General features: G+C 35.4%; 1 protein-coding gene across 3 annotated transcripts in view; it reads right to left on the bottom strand.

Moving 5' to 3' along the window:
* Positions 1-319: 319 nt before the first annotated feature.
* DPH5 (diphthamide biosynthesis 5) overlaps positions 320-23,122 on the bottom strand; it is a 56,699-nt gene continuing 33,896 nt past the window's right edge. For all 3 annotated transcript variants that reach the window (XM_029230743.1, XM_029230742.1, XM_029230741.1), the window contains 5 exons: positions 22,228-22,336; positions 9,621-9,741; positions 4,706-4,745; positions 3,130-3,233; positions 320-1,292 (listed from right to left, as the gene is read on the bottom strand). In XM_029230743.1, the coding sequence (XP_029086576.1) occupies positions 1,069-1,292; positions 3,130-3,233; positions 4,706-4,745; positions 9,621-9,741; positions 22,228-22,336 (598 nt within the window). In that variant the 3' untranslated portion in view covers positions 320-1,068. The remainder of the gene's footprint in view (positions 1,293-3,129; positions 3,234-4,705; positions 4,746-9,620; positions 9,742-22,227; positions 22,337-23,122) is intronic.

Below are 23,122 nucleotides of genomic sequence, written 5' to 3'. Positions count from 1 at the left end.
AGGGATACTGACCCTCCATGCAGTTGAAAACATCCCTGGTTCCACATCCATGGATTCAACCATCTGAGGATTCAACCAACCATGGATTGTGTAGTACTGCAGTATGTATTTAGTGAAAAAAAATCTGCGTATATGCAGACCTACACAGTTCAAACCTGTGTTGTTCAAGGGTCAACTGTACTCAGAGTTAGACCAACTAAACTAACATGTAGCAAAGCTATTTCTGTTATAAACTGACAAAAGTATGAGACTTCATAGTCATGAAACATAGTAAATGGAGTGTGATTTACAACTAGGAAGAAGAATGTGGCTACTTGCATACATACAGAGGCATATAAACTGTTAAGAGATATGATAAATCTTGACCAATCCACTGTTGTTTTCAAACGTAAATTTTTAAAGATTTTATTTTGTAGTCAGCAAGTTTTCCATTTGTCAGCTTGGATGTGAAAGATGCTACTTAAAACCAAACAGCAACTGTACATGGCTGGCTGAACATTTATAATTCAACAATTATATAACCTCCAAAATAGCAGAATATGAGGCACATAATTAGGACATCAGCTAAACAAGACAAGGCAATTCAAAAGGATGTCATGTTGTGGCATGTGCTCAGCTGAGCTTTAAGTAAGTAGGACTGTTGGGTAGGGACTTATTCTTCCTACCTCTGTTTATATGCATTAATACTGTCAGGACAACTTATCTTGCAGTCAGGACATCTGACTTTTTAAGAAAGAAGAAAGTTCCACCTTGTATCAACTGATTTCACAAACAAAAATTGCTTTTAAATGATTCTGTCGATGGATGTCTATCTCTAAGTTTTCCAGCATGGTCTGCTCCATGTATGTACATCCTGAAAAACTGCCAAAATAGCAGCAAAAACTGATGACATCATAGGGAAAAAACTCATTGCCAAAGGAAACCAAGCACTGTTGAGTCAGCATCTTTCTTCTTGGTCACTCGTTTTATACATACTAGGTAAACCAAAAGACCTGTTTGATTTGTTATACAAATATGTGTATGTGCATATATAACTGAAATTAACATCTAACAATAAAATGCCTATGTTCAGAGTCCATCAATGCTTTGGGATTCTGAGCTCTTTTCTGGGATGGAAAACAGACTTAGCATCTCCATCTCCAGTGGATGCAAGCTGCCTCCTGTGATAATCAAGGAATGTAATGGTCCTCCCAAGTCCACAGTACACATTTGCTGCAAAGTGCCTGCTGCAATTTTCTGGTCTTCAGCTCCAACCCTGGCTAAGCCAACACAGAGTGTCTCCTCGGTGACTGCTATTAAAAAAAAAAAAGATACCACCATTCAATTCAGCAAATGCATTATCCTGAATCCATTCAAACTAACACTAGTACCAAAGTACATTTAAAGAAGACCCAAATATATTACATCTCCTTAATCACTCATTATGGACACACTATCTACTGATTTATCTAAGGCTTTTCTAAATTATTTGTACTACCTGACATACTTTAGTAGTAGTACTGCCTAACTTTACCCTTTCAGAATTCCAAAGACTTACCTTAGTAGTACTGCCTAACTTTACCCTTTCAGAATTCCAAAGACTCACCTTAGTTTAAATTTTTAGGACTTGAATAATTCCTGTATCCATACTCTATTGCATAGTGTTTGTCTTCAAGTTCCGAGTGAACAATATTTATTACATGTTTTTATTTATTTATATATATATATATATATATATTTTTTTTTTTGCGATACCCGGGCCTCTCACTGTTGTGGCCTCACATGCTTACATTTTAAATAAAATGTTTGAGATATATTCACATTGGCCAAGATATACTGGAAAAACCAGGGTATTATAAGCTAAATACACAGATTTGAGTCTGTGCTTGGCCACCTAGCTATGTAACAAACTTCAGTTTTTTCTTTTTCTTTTTTTTTAGTGGAATACTATCTGTCATAAATGGTGGTTTAAGGGCTAAGATAATAGATATGAAAGTACTTAGTAAACTACATAGCCCTTAACAAATAATAGGCATTATGACATTCCTTATGCTTTTTTTTTTTTGCGGTATGTGGGCCTCTTACTGTTGTGGCCTCTCCCGTTGTGGAGCACAGGCTCCGGACGGACGCACAGGCTCAGCGGCCATGGCTCACAGGCCCAGCCGCTCCCCAGCATGTGGGATCTTCCTGGACCGGGGCACGAACCCGTGTCCCCTGCATCGGCAGGCGGACTCTCAACAACTGTGCCACCAGGGAAGCCCCCTTATGCTTTTAAGTTCAAAATAACCAACACTAGTGAACTTTAGTATTATTCACTGTGGCCTGACAGCTGAAGGGCTGACGCTCTTGTGGTTTTGTTTAGTTGGGAAAGCTGTCCTGATTGAAAAATGGTCAAAATGGGGCAAATGATTTCTACAAGGACAAGCTGGCATGTAAGGAACTCTGTGCATAGGTATGGATATAGAGCACCCTTGCAGATTATTTGTTTCATGACTTTAACAAGGCCTACTGAGGCCAATGTTATTCAAGAATCTCTTCATGTATCTTTTCTATCAAGAAATAGGTGCTCAAAGCCAGTCAGCACCTTACAACAGAATATAATGACAGATTCATTTAAGAACGTCTCAATAAAAACCTACTGACAGTGAACATTTCATGATATACCACATCTATTAATACTATGTCTAGATATTAGGAATATAAGGATAAATTCTCTTGTCTTTATCCTGAAGAAAACTATACCTGGTCTCATTGCTGAAAATGAGAAAAAGTAGAATAAGTATACTTTTACAGGACAGAGTTTACCATAGATTTGGGCTAAAATGGAAGTTCTGTATTTTACCAAAATATTTATATGTTAACATATTTACATAAAAGCTGATTTATAGTTAATTTGTAAAAAATCCTTACTTTCTAGAATGATATTAATTTTACTAGAAGGAACTCCATTATTTTTCTTTCAGTAGAACATTCAGCTTATGAGATTTAAGGTAATGTTGAAAAAAAGTGACATGGAAAAATACAATGCAAACACACTGACTCTCACTTCAGTGGTGTTGGTATATATATGTGTGTGTATGTCAGACGTTACATACACATCTCAGTGTAACAGTAGGGGAATACGAGAGCCCTTTTAAGGTTCTTCAGTACCTGGTTCTTCTCCTCGTATTCGCTGATTCTGAACAATCTCCAGAAGTTGCTGGGCTGCTTGGTTTACACTCATATAACGAGGAGGTTCATAGATCTTTCTTCCCCTGTAAGTGTAAAACTAGATGCCACTGTTCTTAGCCATGAAATTACACAATACATTTTTAACACAGTTACTCCCCCAGGTATACTCAATTACCATAGTCTACCTTATGTTTGAAGCGGTCGCTTGTTACCCACTTTAAGTATACATTAAAGCACGGATACAGTGATCATTTATCTTAAGTTTCTTAAGCTTTCTTCATTGTTCTACTTCAAATGCCCTCTCATCTCACTGAAATGCTGGCAGAAATAAAAGTCCAACAACTTAAAAGATAAATGTTTAAATCAAAGTTACTTTTATTCAAAGTGATACTTCAGGCAAAAATAATTCAAAATAAGTGGCAATCTGTTCTATACCTTAGTTTAATCAGGTTCTATAGTGTTCATTTTTATTACCATGTTTAAACCACATATTCCTCTTTTCACATCTTCCTCTAAAAAAAGTAAACTAAAGAGATAAATATCTCAAAATCTTGGAGGATAAGATGTTTACTTCCATATGCCTCAAAAGCCCACCACATTTGCCCAATGATCAAAATAAAAACAGCTTTTGCAGTTTACAAAACAGTTCATATAGATTATTTTACTGACTCTCAGAACAATTCTATAAGTCAGCACTCTCCAAGAGGAATATAAAGCAAGCAGTAAACATAAATTTAAATTTTCTATAGACTCTACATTAATAAAAGTAAAAAAAAGAAAAAATTAACTTTAGTATGTTTATTTAACCCAATAGATCCAGAATGTTATATTTCAACATTTATTCCTATAAAAATTATTAAGGATTGCTTTTGTACTAAGTCTTTGAAATCTGGAATGTATTTTATATATTAGCACATCTTAATTCAAATGTTAAATTTTCATTGGAAATACTTGATCTGTATTTAGATTTCATAAAATTCATGGTTGTAAAAGTAGATTTACATACTGAATTGTTCTAAATATACTTAAATGTTTTCTATTAACTAAGTTGAGTATGTTTTAATTTAATTAAAATTAAATTATAAATTCAGTTCCTCAGTTACATTAGCCATACATATTTAAAGTGCCCATTAGTCACACGTGGGTAGCAGCTACTGTATGGGACACTGCATTTACAGGCAAAAGGGGTTAGTACTCGCATTATACAAATGAAGAAAATACAGCTCAGAAATGGAAGTAACTTGCCCAAGAGCACATAACCAGAGGCCAACTCAAGACTCAAGCCCGTGTCTTCTGACTCCCAATTAACTCATTCCACAAATATTTACTGAGTGCCTATCCGGTGCCAACCACTGTTCTCAGTACTGACCCAAGAAATCTATTGCTATTTCCACTCTATCTATCACACTGCTTATCATTTCATAAGATTGAAAGTATTTAATTTTGCACTGTTACTGAAAACTGATTTTCAACAATCTTTAGAACTCATGTTATTTAAGTAGAACTTATTGTTCACGGAATTAAAGTAGATGTAAGCATTCTCAGAATAACTTACTTGATTAGATTTTCCAAAGACTGCTCCTTTACTTTGATGTCTGTAGGAAGTAAAAAATAGTTCTCTTTTAATTAACTACTTTATCCAAAATCCTACGTGTAAACTTCAACTGAGTCACCTAAGTTTGTGGTAGACATTATTCTCAAGTCTCCAAAATGCTAATTTGATTGAGTCTATGACAATCGTTCTTCACACTTGTATCTGGCCACTTTTTAAAGGAAATATGAGGAAGAAGGGAAGCTTGTGGTTGTGTAAACGTCATTAGTTAGAAAACAAACATGAAGTTGGCCCTGAGACCATCCTGAAAGGATCGAATTTCCTCTTGGAAAAGAAGACACAGGAAAGAGTTAGATAAATATTGGCATATACACTACCAAACAGCTAATCAAAATTTTTGTGTTCATTTCTATTAGGTGGTAACTGCATAGAACCAACTGAAAAGTCTTGTTATGTTCCTCTTCTTACCTATTTTTCAGGCACTAGAATATAAGCTTCAATGCATGTAACATAAATAAAAGAAAATTCTTACCACATTTTGAAAAGAGACTTTTGCTTTCTTGTGAATGGTAAGACATGCCTAAAAACTTATGAATACTTTAATACCAAGTATTCATACTTTAATTGGGATTTCCTGAGCACTGACTGGTAGCCAGGTACAGGGCTACCACAGTGGCCAAAACCCACGTAGTCTTTGCTCTAATAAAGCTTGACAATGCAAGCATCACAAAGATTTGATCCTTTACGCTTTTTAATCACTGATGCTCAGCTAAACAATTCGGTAGAAGGTAAAAAAGCAGAATCACTCTACATCCTCACAGGAACTCAGCACACAACAGCAAGAGCGACAGCTGCTTCCTGTTCTACATGCTGAAAACAAATGGTTCAGTCAAAGTTTGTTTTTGCAAAAATAAATATAGTGCAACTGAGGGGTCTTTCTGATAGACTTCTACAGCTTTCCCAAGTGATTATAAAAGTTTTTCTCATAAAGGATACTAAGTATTTGCTTGGAAAATACTCCAGAGATAATCCTTTACATGTATTGCTAAATGTTCTTGGAACCAGCAGTGAATATATTTTTCAGGTTCGAAATATCATTAATTATTTAATATTTCCAGTTGTCTGGCACATATAGGAAAAAATGTATATCTATTATTGAAATATGGCCTGCAATACAATTAATGATATATAAGTCGACTTTGAGCTCCTTTACACAGTAGTTGTAATATTTTTTAAAAATTAAACACATTTATTAATGTATTCACCTTGAGCTTCTGAAATGTTGTCATACTTAAGTTTTTAATTTAATATCCTCAATATATTTACTTTTTTACTGATATGCTCCACAGAATTTGATTTTAAAAATTAAGAGGGTTGGGGAGAATTTTTACAGGCAAATGCTTTTTAATTGAACATAAGACTGCATTAGTGAATTAATCTCAAGCCAGACCTATCTTGATACTTTTCCCTTGTCTTCACACAGGCCATAATTATTCCTTTCTACTTCTACTTGCTAGTATGTAAGCCTCTCCTATTCATCTTAGTACCAGCACCTAGCATAATGCAAAATACCTAGTAGATACTCCATAAATTCTACTGAATAAATTTGTTCACATGGCTCTACTACCACCAGCCCATCTTAAACTATCTACCCTTTAAGTAGAGTAAAAGTCCCAGCTCCTTCAGAAAGTGTTTACTGACTTCCTCTTAAATGCTCTTTGTCCTCTGAAATATCCATACAATTAATGCTGTATTTTATTAATCTCCAATTACATTATATACAGCAGTCTTATCCTTCCAAGTAAATTTTAAATTCTCTATGGTTTCATACCATGACATAATCCCTACAGTGCATGGCCCATAGCAGGCATTCAATAAATAGGTACTAATTTGAATAATGAGAATTCCAGGTGATTAAATGATGAGATCTATGGTTTGAGAATTTGGAATCATGATATCTTATACTTCACACCTTGTTCCTGTTTTTGTTAATGGAGCAAGGAAGATATATTGTTTAACCTTGTTTGTCTTTTCCCAGGAAAGCCAAGAAAAGAGGCAGCTCTTAGAGAGAGTTCAAGAGCCAAAGTTCTGGTCTGTCCTTCCTGCCTCTCCATACAATAGAACTTAACTGTTCTATAAACTTTCATGTACACAGCACATTAGTTCCAACTAGATTTCAAAACCCTGAGGGCAGGACCCATGTCTAATACTTCCTTAGTATTCCAGAAGAACCTAACTCCACATTGGGCATACAGTAAATACTCAATAAATAGTGTAAACTGATTTTCTGTCCTTCCAAAGCTTCCAAAAGATAAATCCTATTTTTCCTCCTTTCCCCCATTTTTTATGATACATGAAGATGTTATCAGGTAGCTTGCCTCTTAAGACTACTTTTCTCCCCGTTCTGTTTTAAAACCTCAGTTCTGTTGTAAAACACACACACACACACACACACACACACACATGCTTTTTAGTACCTGAGTTCCAATGAATCCTTGTTTTTTATCCCTCAGTTGCATATACTTCTACTTCTGCCTTTAATAAAAGTCCATTTAACAGCTGTCCTTCTCACATCCTTCTAGTTTGACTTTCTACCATACTGCTGGCCTTAATTGGATCTAAGTTTAAGATAACATGATGGATATATCTAATGGCATATTCCACATGAATTAACAAGTGTGTTACAGTCGGCCTGCCAGTAGGAACTACAAAAAAAGGAAAACTAGTATCTTTCCACATGGAAAATCTAAACACAAAACTATAAAGCTAATTAATAATGAATTACTAAACTGCCCTGATAATAAACTAAAATAAGAAAACATTATTATACCAGTTAATTGTGGGATATAGCCATAAGCCAAAAAAATGTTAGAGAAGCATGCATGGCCTGATCTAGATCTAGAATTAATTAGATGTCAATGTTAATGGAGTAAAAGGAATGTATTCTAGCTGGAACTGAATGAGCTAGCAAGACTTAAGTCCCTGCTCTTATGAAGTAGGGAAGAAAACCAACAAGTTAATAAAATAATTCAGATGGATGGTAAGACTTAAAAAAAATAATACAAGGTAATGGGAAAGAGAATCACTGGGGGATACAGGGTGTACCACATCTGATTAGGTAGAATTTCACTTTAGATCAGGAGTCAGTAAACTTTTTCTGTAAAGAAGTAGGTAGTAAATATTTTAGGTTCTGAGGGCCACAAGGTCTCTGTCAAAATTACTTATCACTGCCAGTGGAGCATGAAAGCAGCCACAGATAATACATAAATAAAGTAGCATGGCTGTGTTCTAATTAAACTTTATTTATAAAACAGGCAGTAGGCTAGATTTGATCCACGGGTGCTAGTTTGCTAACCCCTGCTGGATAATTTCTGATTTCTACCCTATAAGAAATGCTAACCATTAGTAAAACTTTTCTACAGTCTTCTCTTTTAAAAGAGACATATTGATTGAGGTTCTGATAATGTACAAATTATATATCATTGAATAATAGAGAACTGTCTATATTATACAAATAACTTAAATGCCTTTGGCAAATAGGAGTCTTTTCTAATGTTCTGAATATCTGTACTTACTACAGAGGCCAAAACCATGGGTTCATTCTTTGCCCTGATTCTGTGCTATGTGGCAGACATTCTTCTGCTGTGACTTCACACACAGTATCACTAAAACAGTGCAATTCAATGTATGATCTGAGGACTGATGCCACTATGCGAGAATTCTGTTCCCAATAAACGATAAAAAAAAAAACTACAGGAGTAAGAATAAGTGTTTACAAACACCTACAGGAATTTGACTTTGACACAAAAGATTAGAAACTTAAAAGTAAATAAATATATGTATTTTTACATATATTTATTTTATGTATGTGTGTATATACACACATATCTACACACACACACATATATAAATAAAAGAACAAAAACTTGGTCCTTCACCACAAATTGAGAAGTACTGCTCTAAACACTTCCATGAGGCAAGAAAAGATTATTCCTATTTGATAAAAATGAAGGCAAAGGTAAGGACTGTTGACAATATTCTCTAGCTAGTATATAGTAGCACTCAGATTTTGTCTTCTGATCCCAAGTATAAGTGTCATTTCAAAGTTATCAAAGATGCCAGTTATTTCTTTTCTGTTGACTAGCCACAGATTATAGCTCTGGTTATAGCATTTTTACAATACACACTGTAGAATAGGAACTGATAGCAAATGTGAATCAGTACAATTCCAGTACCTCTGCTGACAAACGCAGCCCATCCCTTCTGAAGCTCTATCAGTACCACCAGCTTAGTGTACAAAGACAGTGATCCCAGCCATTTCCACACTAGGTAGGAAACAGAATTTGGCCGCATAATACAGTGAAAAGAGCTGTGAATAACAGGCTATCTGGATTCTACGAATTCTGCAACTAATAATCTGGGTGACAGTGGGAAAATGATTCAATATCTCTGGGCCTCAACTTCATCTGTAAAATAGGGCTTCCGTAAGATGATGTCAAGAGTCTCTTTCAGATCTATAATTCTGTGATTCTGATAGCATTAATACTGCAGTATTCAAAGGACACCGTAAGGAAGACAGGGTGGAACGTGGTAAGAATAAATGCTCAATATGTCTACTGAATTGCTGTAAATTGACCAGAACAGGGTCTTAATGGACCAATGGGTAAAAGATGGAATGCTGGCGAGGATCTATTAGGGCGTAAGTAGGCAGCAGCACGAACTATGGCACGTATGTAGGAGTAGCCATGTCGTATTTGAAACAGAAAATTCATTTCTCCACAGAGTACGGGGAAGAGCATGCCATGCATAGAGTAGCTAGCCTGTATCCCACAGAACAGTTTCACCTTCACACAAAATCAAAATGAGAACAATATGACAACTCCACATTGTCACCCTAAAGAAACTCCACAGCCCTTACCTAGTAAGCATAACGTGTGCATGCCGTTTTGTCTGTTCTTCTTCACTTTGTCAAAAAAGCTTTCTGGTCTCCAAGTGTCTGTCCAAAAAACAACAGACACTGTCTCTCCAAACCTATACAACTAGAAAAAATAAAAACTAAAATTAATTAATGATGGAACAATTCACTAACTACTATTTCATAGACAACAATAAAAATAAAAAGCGAGAACCAAACTTGAGATGGACTGGGTATCAAGTCTGTCACACACACAAAAAAAGGTAACAAAAATTCTCTTTGATCCACAGCAGCTGGTGTCATTCTGATGCCCTTTCAGTTAGAGATTTCTACTATTTCTGCATTCAGTATGGGAACATATGTAACCACTTCATGATTTAGCTAGGTAGCTGCTAAAAATACTGAAATACAAAGAAACCAGAAGGAAGCCAAAAAAAAAAAAAGACTTTTGAGCAGTCAGAGCACCGTTCACAAAGTTAATATTATCCTCACTTTACAGATGAGCCCACTGCCAAGATCAACTGACTTGCCTAAGGTCACACAGCTAGTTAGTAGTGAAAAAGAAACTCAGACCTAGGTCTGAGGAAAAGCTCCTTTCTACCATGACGTCTCAGTAAAATTCATGCACTGTATACTCACTGCAGCCATATCCCCAAACCTACTCCCTTACTTTACCCACTGTTTATTCCCTCACTACAGAGTTCAGTGATAGGCCTTTTCCCAAACCTCCTCCTTTCCCCCCAAGAGGCCCACCCACTCCACCTGACCATCACACAACCAAGAAGCTTGCTTTGTTCCAACTTGCTTCCAGGCTGGCTGCACATCTCACTTAAGTGAGTCCAACTCCAAATCTTATGCTGAGAAAATCAAGTTTTGAATTTTGGTTCCTCAACTTGTTAGCTGTGTGACATTATTCTTTCCAAGTCTTAATCCTTAAAATAGGAACAGTGATAACATATGCCCTTCCAACCCACACGGTTGTATGAATCAAATAACATGTAAAAAGTTATTCAAACTGTGAATAATATGCTTATATTAGTTCTTATCTAGGTACTGCACAAAGGATTTTATTTTCAAAGACTTAATACATGGTAAAACATAACACTGAAGTTGTTATGTAACGATTTAATTATTCAATTTAAAGAGTGCCTGAAAGAATTTTTAGTAGAGCTGGAAAGCACTAAATGCTGGAAATTACATCTAGTCCTCTGCTGTAAATTAGCTGTGTGATAGAAACAGCTGTGTGACTTCAGGAAATCACCTAACTTTTCTAAGCCTAAAATTTTTCATTTGAAAAATGAAGAAACTGGTCTGGAGAAGGGATTATTGTCCCCAGGCTTCTCAGTTTTCAGAAGCTGCTGCAAGACGCATATAGGGAGGAAAGAGAGAAGCTAGGACATTCAAAGTCCTCCATCCCCCCATCACTGAAGAACCTCAACTTTTCTCAATTTTTATATGTTCAGGTCTTAAAAACTATCACCGATATTCATAATGGTGACTTTGAGATCCCAAGGGAAGGTTCATCGTATTCCTCATATGGCCACAACCTCCAACCTACCTACCAATAGGCTTTATTCCCAAAGTCCATTTGAAAATTGTCTGAAAAGGTATTTCCCCATAGAAGCCATGCTATCCAGTGGCAGTCGAATTCATAGTGTACAAAGATGCATGTAACTCTCAGAATTCAGTCATAAACCTTCCAGCCACACCTAACATGGTTTCTCTGTAATAAATGTATTTAGAGTTCCAATGTAAGATCCCTGGAATACATGCACCCAAGCTACAAGGACTAAGCCTAGCTCTGTTGAGGGCTTCTGTTATTGTTGTTGTTCTATAAGAGGCAAATCTGTCCAACAAATATTTTATAATAAATTTATTATAAATCATCCACTATGTGCCAGGCATTATGCTATGCACAGGCATAAAGTGAGAAGCAAAGCAGAGCTCCGGTCCTCATGAAGTATGCAGTCTCACTTATACCTTACATAGCAGGCAAAAGCTCTGGAGTCATGGCTCTGGTTCCTACTAGTTGGATGATCATGGTGACTAGTTCGGTGACTTTCCGGAGGAACTCCCTTGCAAAATGGATATAATAATTATAAACCTAATAATGTGTTTTGTTAAGGATTAAATGACATACTGTATGTAGTGCCTAGTGCCATAGTAAAGACTCAATAAATGTTAGGAATTTGATAATATAACAACGATAATGTTTATAATGATGATATGAAGATGTTCTAAAATGCTGTGTTGTGCTATAATCCAACTGCTCTCCTTACTGGAGTGAGCTCAAAAATATTACCAAACATTTGAAACTATGTTTATGATTTAATTCTGATAAGTTCAATCGTTTACATTCTTAAAAGGATTTTTGGCATCTCTGATCAGATTTTAAAATATTAACATTACTCTATTAAAAAAAACTTTAAAGGAAAACCATTAAAGTTAAAGAAAATTTCATATGCAACCATATATAAATACTTTAAATAGCTTTTCAATATTTTAAGAGTCATGAAAATATAGTCATGGAGGTAAATTCTTCATTCAGAAAGAAGGGGATAGATGATTTAAAAGAGAATTGAGATGCTAGTCACATATAAACATTAGTTGAAACACTTTATGTAAAAGCGTCTTTCAATTGTCTAATTTGGGGGATTAAAGAAAACCTCACATAAGCACTGCTTTCTAGGACCCTGATTTATAGACTGTAACCATTTCCATGGCTGTGGTACAAACTTCTTCAATGAATTCTGGAACATTATGCAAACAGTTTCGCCATTTAGATGTCTGTACCTCAAAGAACAGAAGGGCCAATTCCTTTGTGTTTCACAATTCAAGGACTTACCAGTAAATTACAAAAAGAAACTGGAACAAAATCATACAGTGACGAGAACTGAGGTTACAGAAGCCTAAGCACCTACCATCCTAAAAATGTAAGCCTTTGTGCTTGTGATCATTTTCCCCCAAACCATTATTGATGCAGATCTACATTTAAAGATTACAAAAAGAACTGTTTTCAAAAACAGTAGGTAAATACAGGCTTTTTGTGTGTGTTTTAACCTAGAGTAAGTTATAAGGAAAGCAGTTTATCTAACTTGATACTGGATCATGTTTTTTATCAATTGAAGACAAAAACTCAATTCAAAATGATTTACTTAATTATATATAAGGCACTAGTTACGAGTGAAAAGATGCACAAGAAAGACAAATATGAGGTAATAAATACTAATAAAAAATTAGATATAAATTGTGTAAGAGTTCAGCATTTCCCCCACCGAGAGCGCACCTGAAGGTAACTTCTGAATAGGATATAAGCTGGACCTTAAAGGATGGGTAAGATTTAGCCTGGGGAAGTTGAACATGCAGAAGAATGAGATGATGTGAACAAAGTAACAGAGGTGGGAAATCCTGGGCAGTATTTACAATGGCATTAACCAAGTATCTAGAAATAAGTATTGCCTGACTTTGCCTCTAACAAGTATCTCTAATTCCTGACACCTTACCAGGTACCAATTCCTGTCAATTCTAGCTCTACAGTTTATCTAGAAACTATTAATTTCTTTTTCCTCTACCTTAGTTTGAGTTCTCAGTACCACCTGCCTGAATGACCTTAATAGTCTTAATTCCTCTCGCTGCCAGTATTTCCTTTCTTTCAGAAGCACAGGTGCTATGAAAACTCCATTTTATAATTAGATTTTAATGCTTTGGTATTTTATATTGAAATGAAAATATTTTGTGATTTTTAGATTAAAAAGTATCTTTTCTGGATATGGAAAAATTAGAAAATTTAACTTGCTAAGAACTCTATCAAGTCCCACATGTATCTTTTATATATGTATATCCTAATCAGATCACTTAAATCTGTGAGGTAAAAGAAAGCTGAGCCAGCAGTTGTCAAAAAATGTACTACAAAACCATATAATCAAGAGTTACTAGTTTTTTATATAGAACGCTTGTTGTTTTTAATCTTCACATGCATTTTGCTTAACATTGATAAAACACTGACTTTTGCTAACAGTAAGAAAGATTATACACATGGCTATACACTAGGTACACAGATAAAGCTGAATGACTATGTAGACAGAAGAGCAGCTAGATTTATATTTTCACATATAAATGAGAGAACCACATACAAATTAAGTGAAAGAATTACAACTTAAAGCATACAATTCCAAAGACAAGATCCAACTTGGGGTAGGGGGTGGGAAGGGGGGAATAAATAAGCAATTCAACTGAGCAAATATTTGTTACACATTATTTGTTACACATTGATTATATGTGCATGGCACTGCAATAAAGTACCATGGAAGATGTGAAGATAAGTAAATTAAGGAGTTTATAATATGGTAAGCACATAAACATATGCAAGCAACTGAATGCTCTTATAGGATAGAGATTTACCAGGATTGTTTGAGTAGAAGAACGGCACAATCAGATCTACGATTTAAGCAGAAAACTATAAAGTGGAAGAGAATGATGGGAAGGTGGCTATTAAAATAGTGACTAAAAAAAGGAAATGGAAAGGAAGGAAAAAAATTTTAACATGCTCATGATTTAACAGGTGGTCAAAAATAATTCCAGTGACTAAAAGAACAGAGAACTTATTAGATGAATTCTTCTAAGGTTACATGGTAATGTAGAGCTCTAATACCTTTATTACCTAGTTAAGTGTTCTTTGTACTCATTAGGTTTTATCATTTCTACAATAGTGCCTGGACAACAATGAAAGCAATTTAACGCTTCTGAAAACTAACAGTAAGAACTACTACAAGGTCAAAAATGCTGACTATCACAATGAGTGTTGTGTTATTTAAAAAAAAGGAAGGAAATGAGTTCTTATTTTTTGAAAGTAATATACATTTTTTCCCGAAGTAGATATGTATTATATAAACAGAGGAACATATGGCAATAGTCAAGGTCGCTCATGCAACAGTCAGCGAAAGCGGAAGCATTTCATAATGATGAGAAAATTATACAACCTTTTTCCCTGAAGTCAGCCACAACTGATAATGCAGTTTTCAGTGCAGAAATCATTGCTACCTGGTTTCAAACTGTCTTACTTATCTTTCCTTTAAAAATGTCTCAAAATCATTTCAGTCACCAAACTTTTACAAAATAATTAACATATTCTATCACACAAATGGCTAACAATAAATGAAGTACCATGCAAAAAAATTATCTTAGGATCTGTAATTCTTTTTTAGCCTGTCAGATTCAGGAGAATGTACACACAGTAAGTGCTAAGGAAAAAGACTGAAAGAAAACATACCAAAATGGTAACTATGGTTACCTTCAGGTGGTGAGACTACGGATGCTTTTATTTTCTTCTTTATACTTACTGTATTTTCCTGATTTTCTATGCGTATATATGGCATTTGTTATCAAGAAAAAACGTTATTTTGTAAGTGGCTCTTCACAAGCAGCAACAATAATAAAAGCAATTCTGATTCTGCATGATTAAGCTGCTAAATGCCTAACTTGAAGATTTCAAGAGAAGGACTTGTTCCTCTTGTCTTTTGTGTACTGAGAAAAATCCCTGATTTTTCATTATCAGGAATGTCTAAATACAACCACCTTGCCTGGCTCTCGACAAATAAATGGATTTTTCTTTGACTAGAAAAATCCTCAAAATACAAATAAGTGTTAGAAATATCTGTTACTTAGGAATTTCAAGTAACATGATTTTAAAGTATACATGTTTATAACTAATATTTTAATTGCAAAAAAATCTTAAAATTAACTCAATGAAAATTTGAGTATCTAACATATCTTGGTCTACGTATCCTTTGCCTAAAACTGGAAAACAGGCCCGCTTTTTTCTTTTAATAAATCTTTTTTTTTAAAAAGTATTTATTTTTGGCTGCATTGGGTCTTTGCTGTTGCACGCGGGCTTTCTCTCCAGTTGCTGAGAGCGGGGGCTGCTCTTTGTTGCGGTGCACGGGCTTCTCATTGTGGTGGCTTCTCTTGTGGCAGAGCACGGGCTTTAGACACGCAGGCTCAGTAGTTGTGGCACGTGGGGTCAGTAGTTGTGGCTCACGGGCTCTAGAGCACAGGCTCAGTAGTTGTGGCTTAGTTGCTCCACAACATGTGGGATCTTCCCAGACCAGGGCTCAAACCTGTGTCCCCTGCACTGGCAGGTGGATTCTTAACCACTGCGCCACCAGGGAGGTCCCAAGAGTCCAGCTTTTTAGCTTCCAAAACTACAGGATATTAGAACTTAGCTAGTTTAGTATTCTTCATACTTTTTAGTGACAAATCTTTTTTCCAAATGAATTCTTATATAGAACATCACTGATGCTAAAAATTGAGTTAAAGATAATGACCTGGCTCCTCAGGGATTTATTCTTTGTGTTTTGGTGTCAATTACTTCATTATCTTCACAACCCTAAAGCATCTTCATAAATCATGGTACACTCTGAAAACCACTAGTTTTGTCCAACATTCCTCCCTGTTCCTACCTCATCCCCTTGTAGTTAAGAAACAAGATCCAGAGCAGTTAGATGACTCCTTAGTTACCACCTGAGTGAAAAGTAAAACCAAAACCTTTTAATTTACAGTTAAACACTAAGCCTTTTCCATTATATCCATTATACCTTTCCTTTACTAATTCTTCCCAATATGTAGTCAGTTTTTACCCAACATACGTACTGTAAGTCTTGTGTTAACTAATCTCTAGATAGCCAAGGTTTCTGTGGTATGTATGTATGGATTCATTTGTGTTTCTGTAATACCTTGCAGATGCCCCAAAGTGCCTCCATGACTCTCTAACTCTACCTTTCTCTCTTTTGGGAATGTCTTTTAACTTCTTGTCCGTCTAGAAAACCCCTTATAATTCCTTTTCTAAACCATTTTATTGAGGTATAATTATCATACCATAACATTCACCCATTCCAAGTGTACATGAAATGATTTTTAGTAAATCTAAGTTGTGCAACCATCACTATATCCAGTTTTAGAGAATTTTTATCACTCCAGATCCCTTATGTCCATTTATACTTAATCCTGTTCTCATCCCCAGCCTCGGCCAACCACTAATTGCTTTCTGTCTCTATAGATTTGCTTTTTCTGGACACTTTATGTAAATGGAATCATAAATTATGTGGTCTTCTATGTCTCACTTCTTTCACTTAACATACATACACTTATTATCTATGCTGGGACTACCAATTGTTCATAAGAGAAAAGGAGATACTTCAGGGAAACATCATGCCTTCGAGAGTCTGGGAGTAAGACAAACCCAATCCTATTCTTCTACATAATCAGTTCTAAGATTGATAATGGTCCTGAAAGCATAGGAAGACTGGCACAGGGTTCTTAGGACAGGAGGCAACTTCTCTAGAAATGACAAATTAATACAACCAACCAAAAAGAGAAAACACCTGGGCAATGGTGTTAGAAGGGTCCAGCCCCGTGGACAAGTCTATGGGGGTAAGGACCATGATAACTGTGGTAGTGAGATGGTAGGATCCATTAGCATACAGAGTCCGTTTCCTTTCCTAGGATTATCCGTAAGGCACAAATGGCTCTCTACATCTCCCTAAATCTCTATTCTCTTAATAGACACTGCTCCTATGTATCTACTTCTTTTAATCGTCTATTGCACCCTACCCTCTCCATGAAGTCCAAGCCCCCATCACCTCTTCTCTAAAAGACTGCAATAAACCTACTAATTGATTTCCTCACTTCTAGTCTTCCCTGGCAGAAATTCAATCCCCACATACCAACCAGATATATCTTTTTAAAACACTTACCAGATAAAGTATTTGCTCTGTTTAAATCCCTCTAAAGGCAGTTAGTCTATATCACTTAGAATAAAATCCAAATTCCTGACAGTGTATTAGCCTAGTGATCCAACCCTACCCACCTATCCAGCCTCAGATCACTCTTCTCCTTGCCTACTACTCTCCAGTAAGCCTTCCTTTGGTTCCTTTAACAAGCCAAGCTCATCTCCGCTTTAGGGTCTTTGTCCAAACTGTTCCTTCTGACTGGGATATGGTTGTTCCTTCTTGATTAATATCTAATCTTAAATGTTACCACCCTGAGAGACCTCCCCTGACTACCCAACTACAGTAGTGACCTAGTCACTCTCTAAACTAGCAGTCTACTTGAATTTCTTATACTTACCACTACCTGACTTTATTTTTTAAATTTGTTATTGCCTCTCTTTCCTACTAGAATGTAAGCTCTTTGAGAGCAGAGACCTTCTTGGTCAGCTTTACCACCATATTCAAAGAAACTCAGTAGGCAAACAATAAGAAGACAAACAGTATTTGTTGAATAAACGGATCACTATTCCTCTTAATGATGTCTAACTTGGCAACCTCTAATATACTTTCCATATAACAACAACAACAATTTCATTAGGTATATGAGGTTTGTGGTAAGGAAGTGTATTTATGGCTTGCCTAGAATAGAATGCATATCAACTGGCTAAGTATGTGCGTGTGTGTGTGTGTGTGTGTGTGTGTGTGTGTGTGTGTGTGTGTAGAAGTGTTAGTCTATGCAACTACTTACCTTCATAGATACTGATAATCAAGAATCTTCTGTTGGTTAATAAACTACAAAGTTAATAAAAAAAACTCAATGGTCGATTCTGAACTATGCTGCTTTAGAAAACAACAAAAACAAAAAAGATAGTTCAAAAGGAGCTGATAAATGATAGCTAAAAAAACTGTACCCATTCTCAGGTTAGGAATTTCATACTACTCCTCTTTAACCTAAGGTAAAGATGTTGGAAAAGTATATACCGTTCAGGTCTGTAATCTTACCCAAGTAGAACTTCTGTTTAACAACTCGATGGCCGTTTTTCAACTCATAGGAAAGCTCTTTCACATAAATGACAGAATGCCTTTTGAAAGTGGTGCCCACTTCCCTTTTAGAAAATTGAGCAAGAGAGCATGGCAAGGTAACCTGTTAACACTCTACATTTAGCAAGCGTATTTCTGGGAACTAAAATCTACTTTTCCAATTCTGCCATATTAAAAGAATGACAGTGCAGTTTTTAACTTTCTAAGAAATTTTTTACCTTTCTAGGTTGATGAATCTCAAAGTGTGGTGCCTGTACCAGCAGCTTCAGCATCACCTGAGAACTTGTTAGAAGTGCAAACTCTCATACCCCTACTCCAGATATACTGTATCAGAAAATCTGAAGGGAAGGCCCAGGAAACTCTTTAATAATCCCTTTAGGTGATTCTGATGAATACTGAAGTCTGAGAACCACTGGTATAGGTTATTGTTTTTCCATAAATGCTAGTCCAAAGAGTAAAGAGAAAAAGACGAGCTATTATAAGGAAGGGGACTTTGCCAAAATTTTTGCATTATGCAGGATATCCATATACATTTATTTTAAAATTTAAGTGTGCTATGCATATGATTTTTTTTATGTCTTTTATCTTAGAAAACTATACAAAGGAATCAATAATTACCTCCTTCTCCTGGGATAGGAATACCTTGGGTGGTACAAGAATTATACTTCCATAGAGATTTCATAAATACAAAAGACAGAAAATAGAAAGGTACTTCCTGTTTTTCACACTAGTAGTAAGTCATTTCATATCCAGATTAGGGAACAGAACCAAGATGGGGAAATAGTACTTTGTGGCTGCTTAGAGAAATCCCATATAAAACTGAGAGAAAGCTAAATTTAAAATAATAATAATATATGTAAATGTGCATATGATCTTGGGGGCTTATATGTATGGAGACTGTCAATTCTCATAGTAAATTCCCTCTCAAATACCTTCACCCATTTTAAATATGAGAACAATAATACTGTACTTCTTTATCAGTGTGGGGATCAGAGGGAAAGGGTCACCCTAGTCTACCTTTACCCAGTCTGGATAACAGATTTACATAATAAAGACAAAGATCTTTTAAAATATTTATGCCTTATACCCTGAGAAAACCATAATTCAAAAAGAGTCATGTGCCACAATGTTCATTGCAGCACTACTTACAATAGCCAGGACATGGAAGCAACCTAAGTGTCCATCAACAGATGAATGGATACAGAAGATGTGGCACATTTATAAAATGGAATATTACTTAGCCATAAAAAAAATGAAATGGAGTTATCTGTAGTGAGGTGGATGGACCTAGAGTCTGTCATACAGAGTGAAGAAAGTCAGAAAGAGAAAAACAAATACCGTACGCTAACACATATATATGGAATCTAAAAAAAAAAAATGGTTCTGATGAACCTAGGGGCAGGACAGGAATAAAGACAAAGACACAGACACAGAGAATGGACTTGAGGACACGGGGAGGGGGAAGGGTAAGCTGGGACGGAGTGAAAGTAGCATTGACATATATACACTGCCAGATGTAAACTAGAAAGCTAGTGGGAAGCAGCTGCATAGCACAGAGAGATCAGCTCGGTGCTCTGTGACCACCTAGAGGGGTGGGAGGGAGACGCAAGAGGGAGGGGATATGGGGATATACATATGCATATAGCTGATTCACTTTGTTATACAGTAGAAACTAACACAACACTGTAAAGCAATTATACTCCAATAAAGATGTTAAAAAAAAGTACGCTTAAAAAGCAAAAAACTCTAAATAATAGATTATTAGAAGATAATTTAGAGCAAAATATGATGGAAAGGGGCTAACTAACCTTCTTCACCAGAAATAAAATTAAAACCAATATGAAAAAATATATATAGTCCCTTATATATAGTCCATTAGCTTAAGATTTACACATTTTTGTCTATCACATAATTTATTCCTCTCTTTTTTTCCTTTCTCATGGCAATCATTCTTAAAGGATTAAAAGATAGCATGTCTAGAGGAAAGAATATTGGACTGAGAATCACTCATGAATCTGAGAGTCAAGAATTCAATTTATTCCAACACAGAAATGTTGGGAAAAAATTTTAAGTGTAAAAAAGACTGAATTGGCAAGGTTTTTTTAAAGTATGCATTTTATTAGAAGACAAAACAGACAGCAAAGTTCTTTGCCAATTTAGACGTAGTCATAACTAAGAGGAAGTAATGAATACTGAAAGGTGAATCATTTATACTTTTTCTCTGGTTCTTCAGAACCAAAGGCAGTATTTCTGGGATGCCTGGCCAGGATTAGTCAATTAAAGTGAGCTACTCTTCACAGGTAATACAGAAAATACAGGTCCCTCTAAAGCCACAGACACAGCATTGGGTACCAAGGCTAATGTAGCTTCTTGCTGTAAACAGCTACTTTTTTTTTTAATGGATGAATTAAATAGCATTTTATTGACCCTCAGAACAAAAGAAAAGAAAAAGTGTTTTTTGAGATTTCCTATATATACAACTAGCAATTGAATTCAGAGTCTAGGTGATCCATTGTGCGCTGTCTCTTTGTGCCTAATAATCAGCAGCTCTTATTCTGTGTGGTATCACACCTTTAATTTGGGACATCTAATTAGTGTGTAGAAAATTAAAAACTGCATTTATCAGAATAATCATGCCAGTACTTCATAACTGATAGTAGCTTTTATCCATGGGCTTCACTAAAGCATAGAAGTATTAATTAAATTTTATGGGATTATATTTCCTTTAAAATACCTGTGTAGAAAGGATCAAGCTATCTTTATATTTCCCAAGAGATTAGAAATACATAGATGATTCCCAAAAAAATCTTTACTATTTTTTCTTTTATTTGATTTTGAGAATATCTGAGAGACTCTTGACTACTTTTCTAATGGACTCTCCATATATATGATCAAAATATTTAAGATTTCATTAGAATAAAATGCCTGTTTCATATTCCCAGAGAGGAAACCAACCAATACAGGCCGATAGTTCTCAGTTCATGCTGTCCCTTACTTTGTAAACAGCTATTTTAAATTATGCATTCCAGGAAGATATACTGGGAAATACCTATTTCATAGATTCTAAGATGCAAATTTTTTCCTGTTATAATACATCTGAAATAGGAATGTGTCTTAACAATCAATAAAGTCTTAAAACTACTGTTGGCCACAAGCAGTCACAATTGTCATGGATTATATATGTGTGAACATCAGAACACAGATATCAAACTTGTAAAATGAATGTCAGCAGCCTGGAAGAAAATATTAAACACAGTTATGGAGTGCTCCTTTAACTCCTCAGAACCAAGATTTCTGGGTCAAAAACAACTAACTTTACATATCAATAATTGCAAAGCTGGCTTAAAAGCCTAATATCCTGGCTTTTAGCTCTTTCATGGATTATTTTAAGAAATGCTGCATCACCGTGCTCTTAATAGCACAGAAAACAATACTGGGTGGAAAAACATGGGTCTCAGCAATGCAGAGTAAGTCATTTGGAATAATTTTAAAAGGTTTTAGGAATACTTAACCAATTTAATTTGGTTATATTCCCTTTTTTGTATATTACAATTCGGATATAAAATTAAAATCTTTCTCTAGCTAAATTTCAATGATCTATTCCAGTGAGGGGAAAAGAAGTCTAAGCTATGGGAAAATTATTATAAAAAAATCTAGTATTAAAAAACTTAATACACAGTCTTATATAAAATAATAATGTCTTATAATTCATGAAATACAATAAAATCTATGGAAATTTGTAGAAAACTAAAACATTTTTGCTAAATACCATAAAAAAAAAACCTGTTCTTTTGTAGTATTACCTGTAAACCGCAGCAGCCTACAGCATTCATTATGGAAGCATTGTGAATAACTCGGTAAGGGATTCCCAGTTTTGTTGCTCTCAGAATAAGATCACTATGTGTTGTAGCTCTGTAGTGAGAAAAGATCAGGTTGGATTAAACTAACCACGGCTGACTTTTTAAGACAGTAAAGCCACAGCATTTCATGAGCTCAAGTCAATCAAAGGGTCAAGGACACTGCTTTCCCTCAAATATTTCGAGGCACCTGCATAACACTTTCATCTGGGTTTCTGGGCAAGAAAAGTGTAAGTTTACACAGGCCCTGTACAATGTTGAACTGCACCTTTAACACTCTTAAAGCAGCCTTGGCAGCTACAGAAAAAAGGGAACTTTTAACTTGCTCTTTTCCTCCTGTTAACACCTGCAAAAGACATCTGTGGAATATTACTCAGCAACTGAACTCCTGAGTAGCAATTCTCAAATGTTTTGGTCTTAGGGTCCCTTTAAACTCTTAAAATTTCTGCTACAGAGTTCCAAATTATGGCACTAGACTTCCTCCTTGATTTCTGCTCTAATTTGAAGGCTTTGTTTCTGTATAAGGCACAATTTACAGAACATTTTCACAGCCTGTAGATCAGAGTTCTGACTGATATATTCCTAGTTGGATTTTATCTGTCTAGCAGTCATTTTATTTATAACTGTTTTCAGCCTGGTTGTTACTGTGCATAATTAGTATGTGTAAGGGTGTGCCTATTCTGCCTGCTGCCTTCCCTTTTTTGAGATAGATCTAACGATTATAATTAGATAGATTGTGGTAAGAGAGAATACATATAAATATAAATATGGATACTGTGAAACTTAACCTCATATCAATTTAGAACTGCATTATTAACGGCATTTTTCCCCCTTGATGAAA

Source organism: Monodon monoceros, unplaced genomic scaffold, assembly GCF_005190385.1.
Source record: "Monodon monoceros isolate NGI ecotype Baffin Bay Population unplaced genomic scaffold, NGI_Narwhal_1 Super_Scaffold_18, whole genome shotgun sequence".
Lineage (NCBI taxonomy): Eukaryota > Metazoa > Chordata > Mammalia > Artiodactyla > Monodontidae > Monodon > Monodon monoceros.
This window is presented reverse-complemented; position numbering and strand designations above follow the sequence as displayed.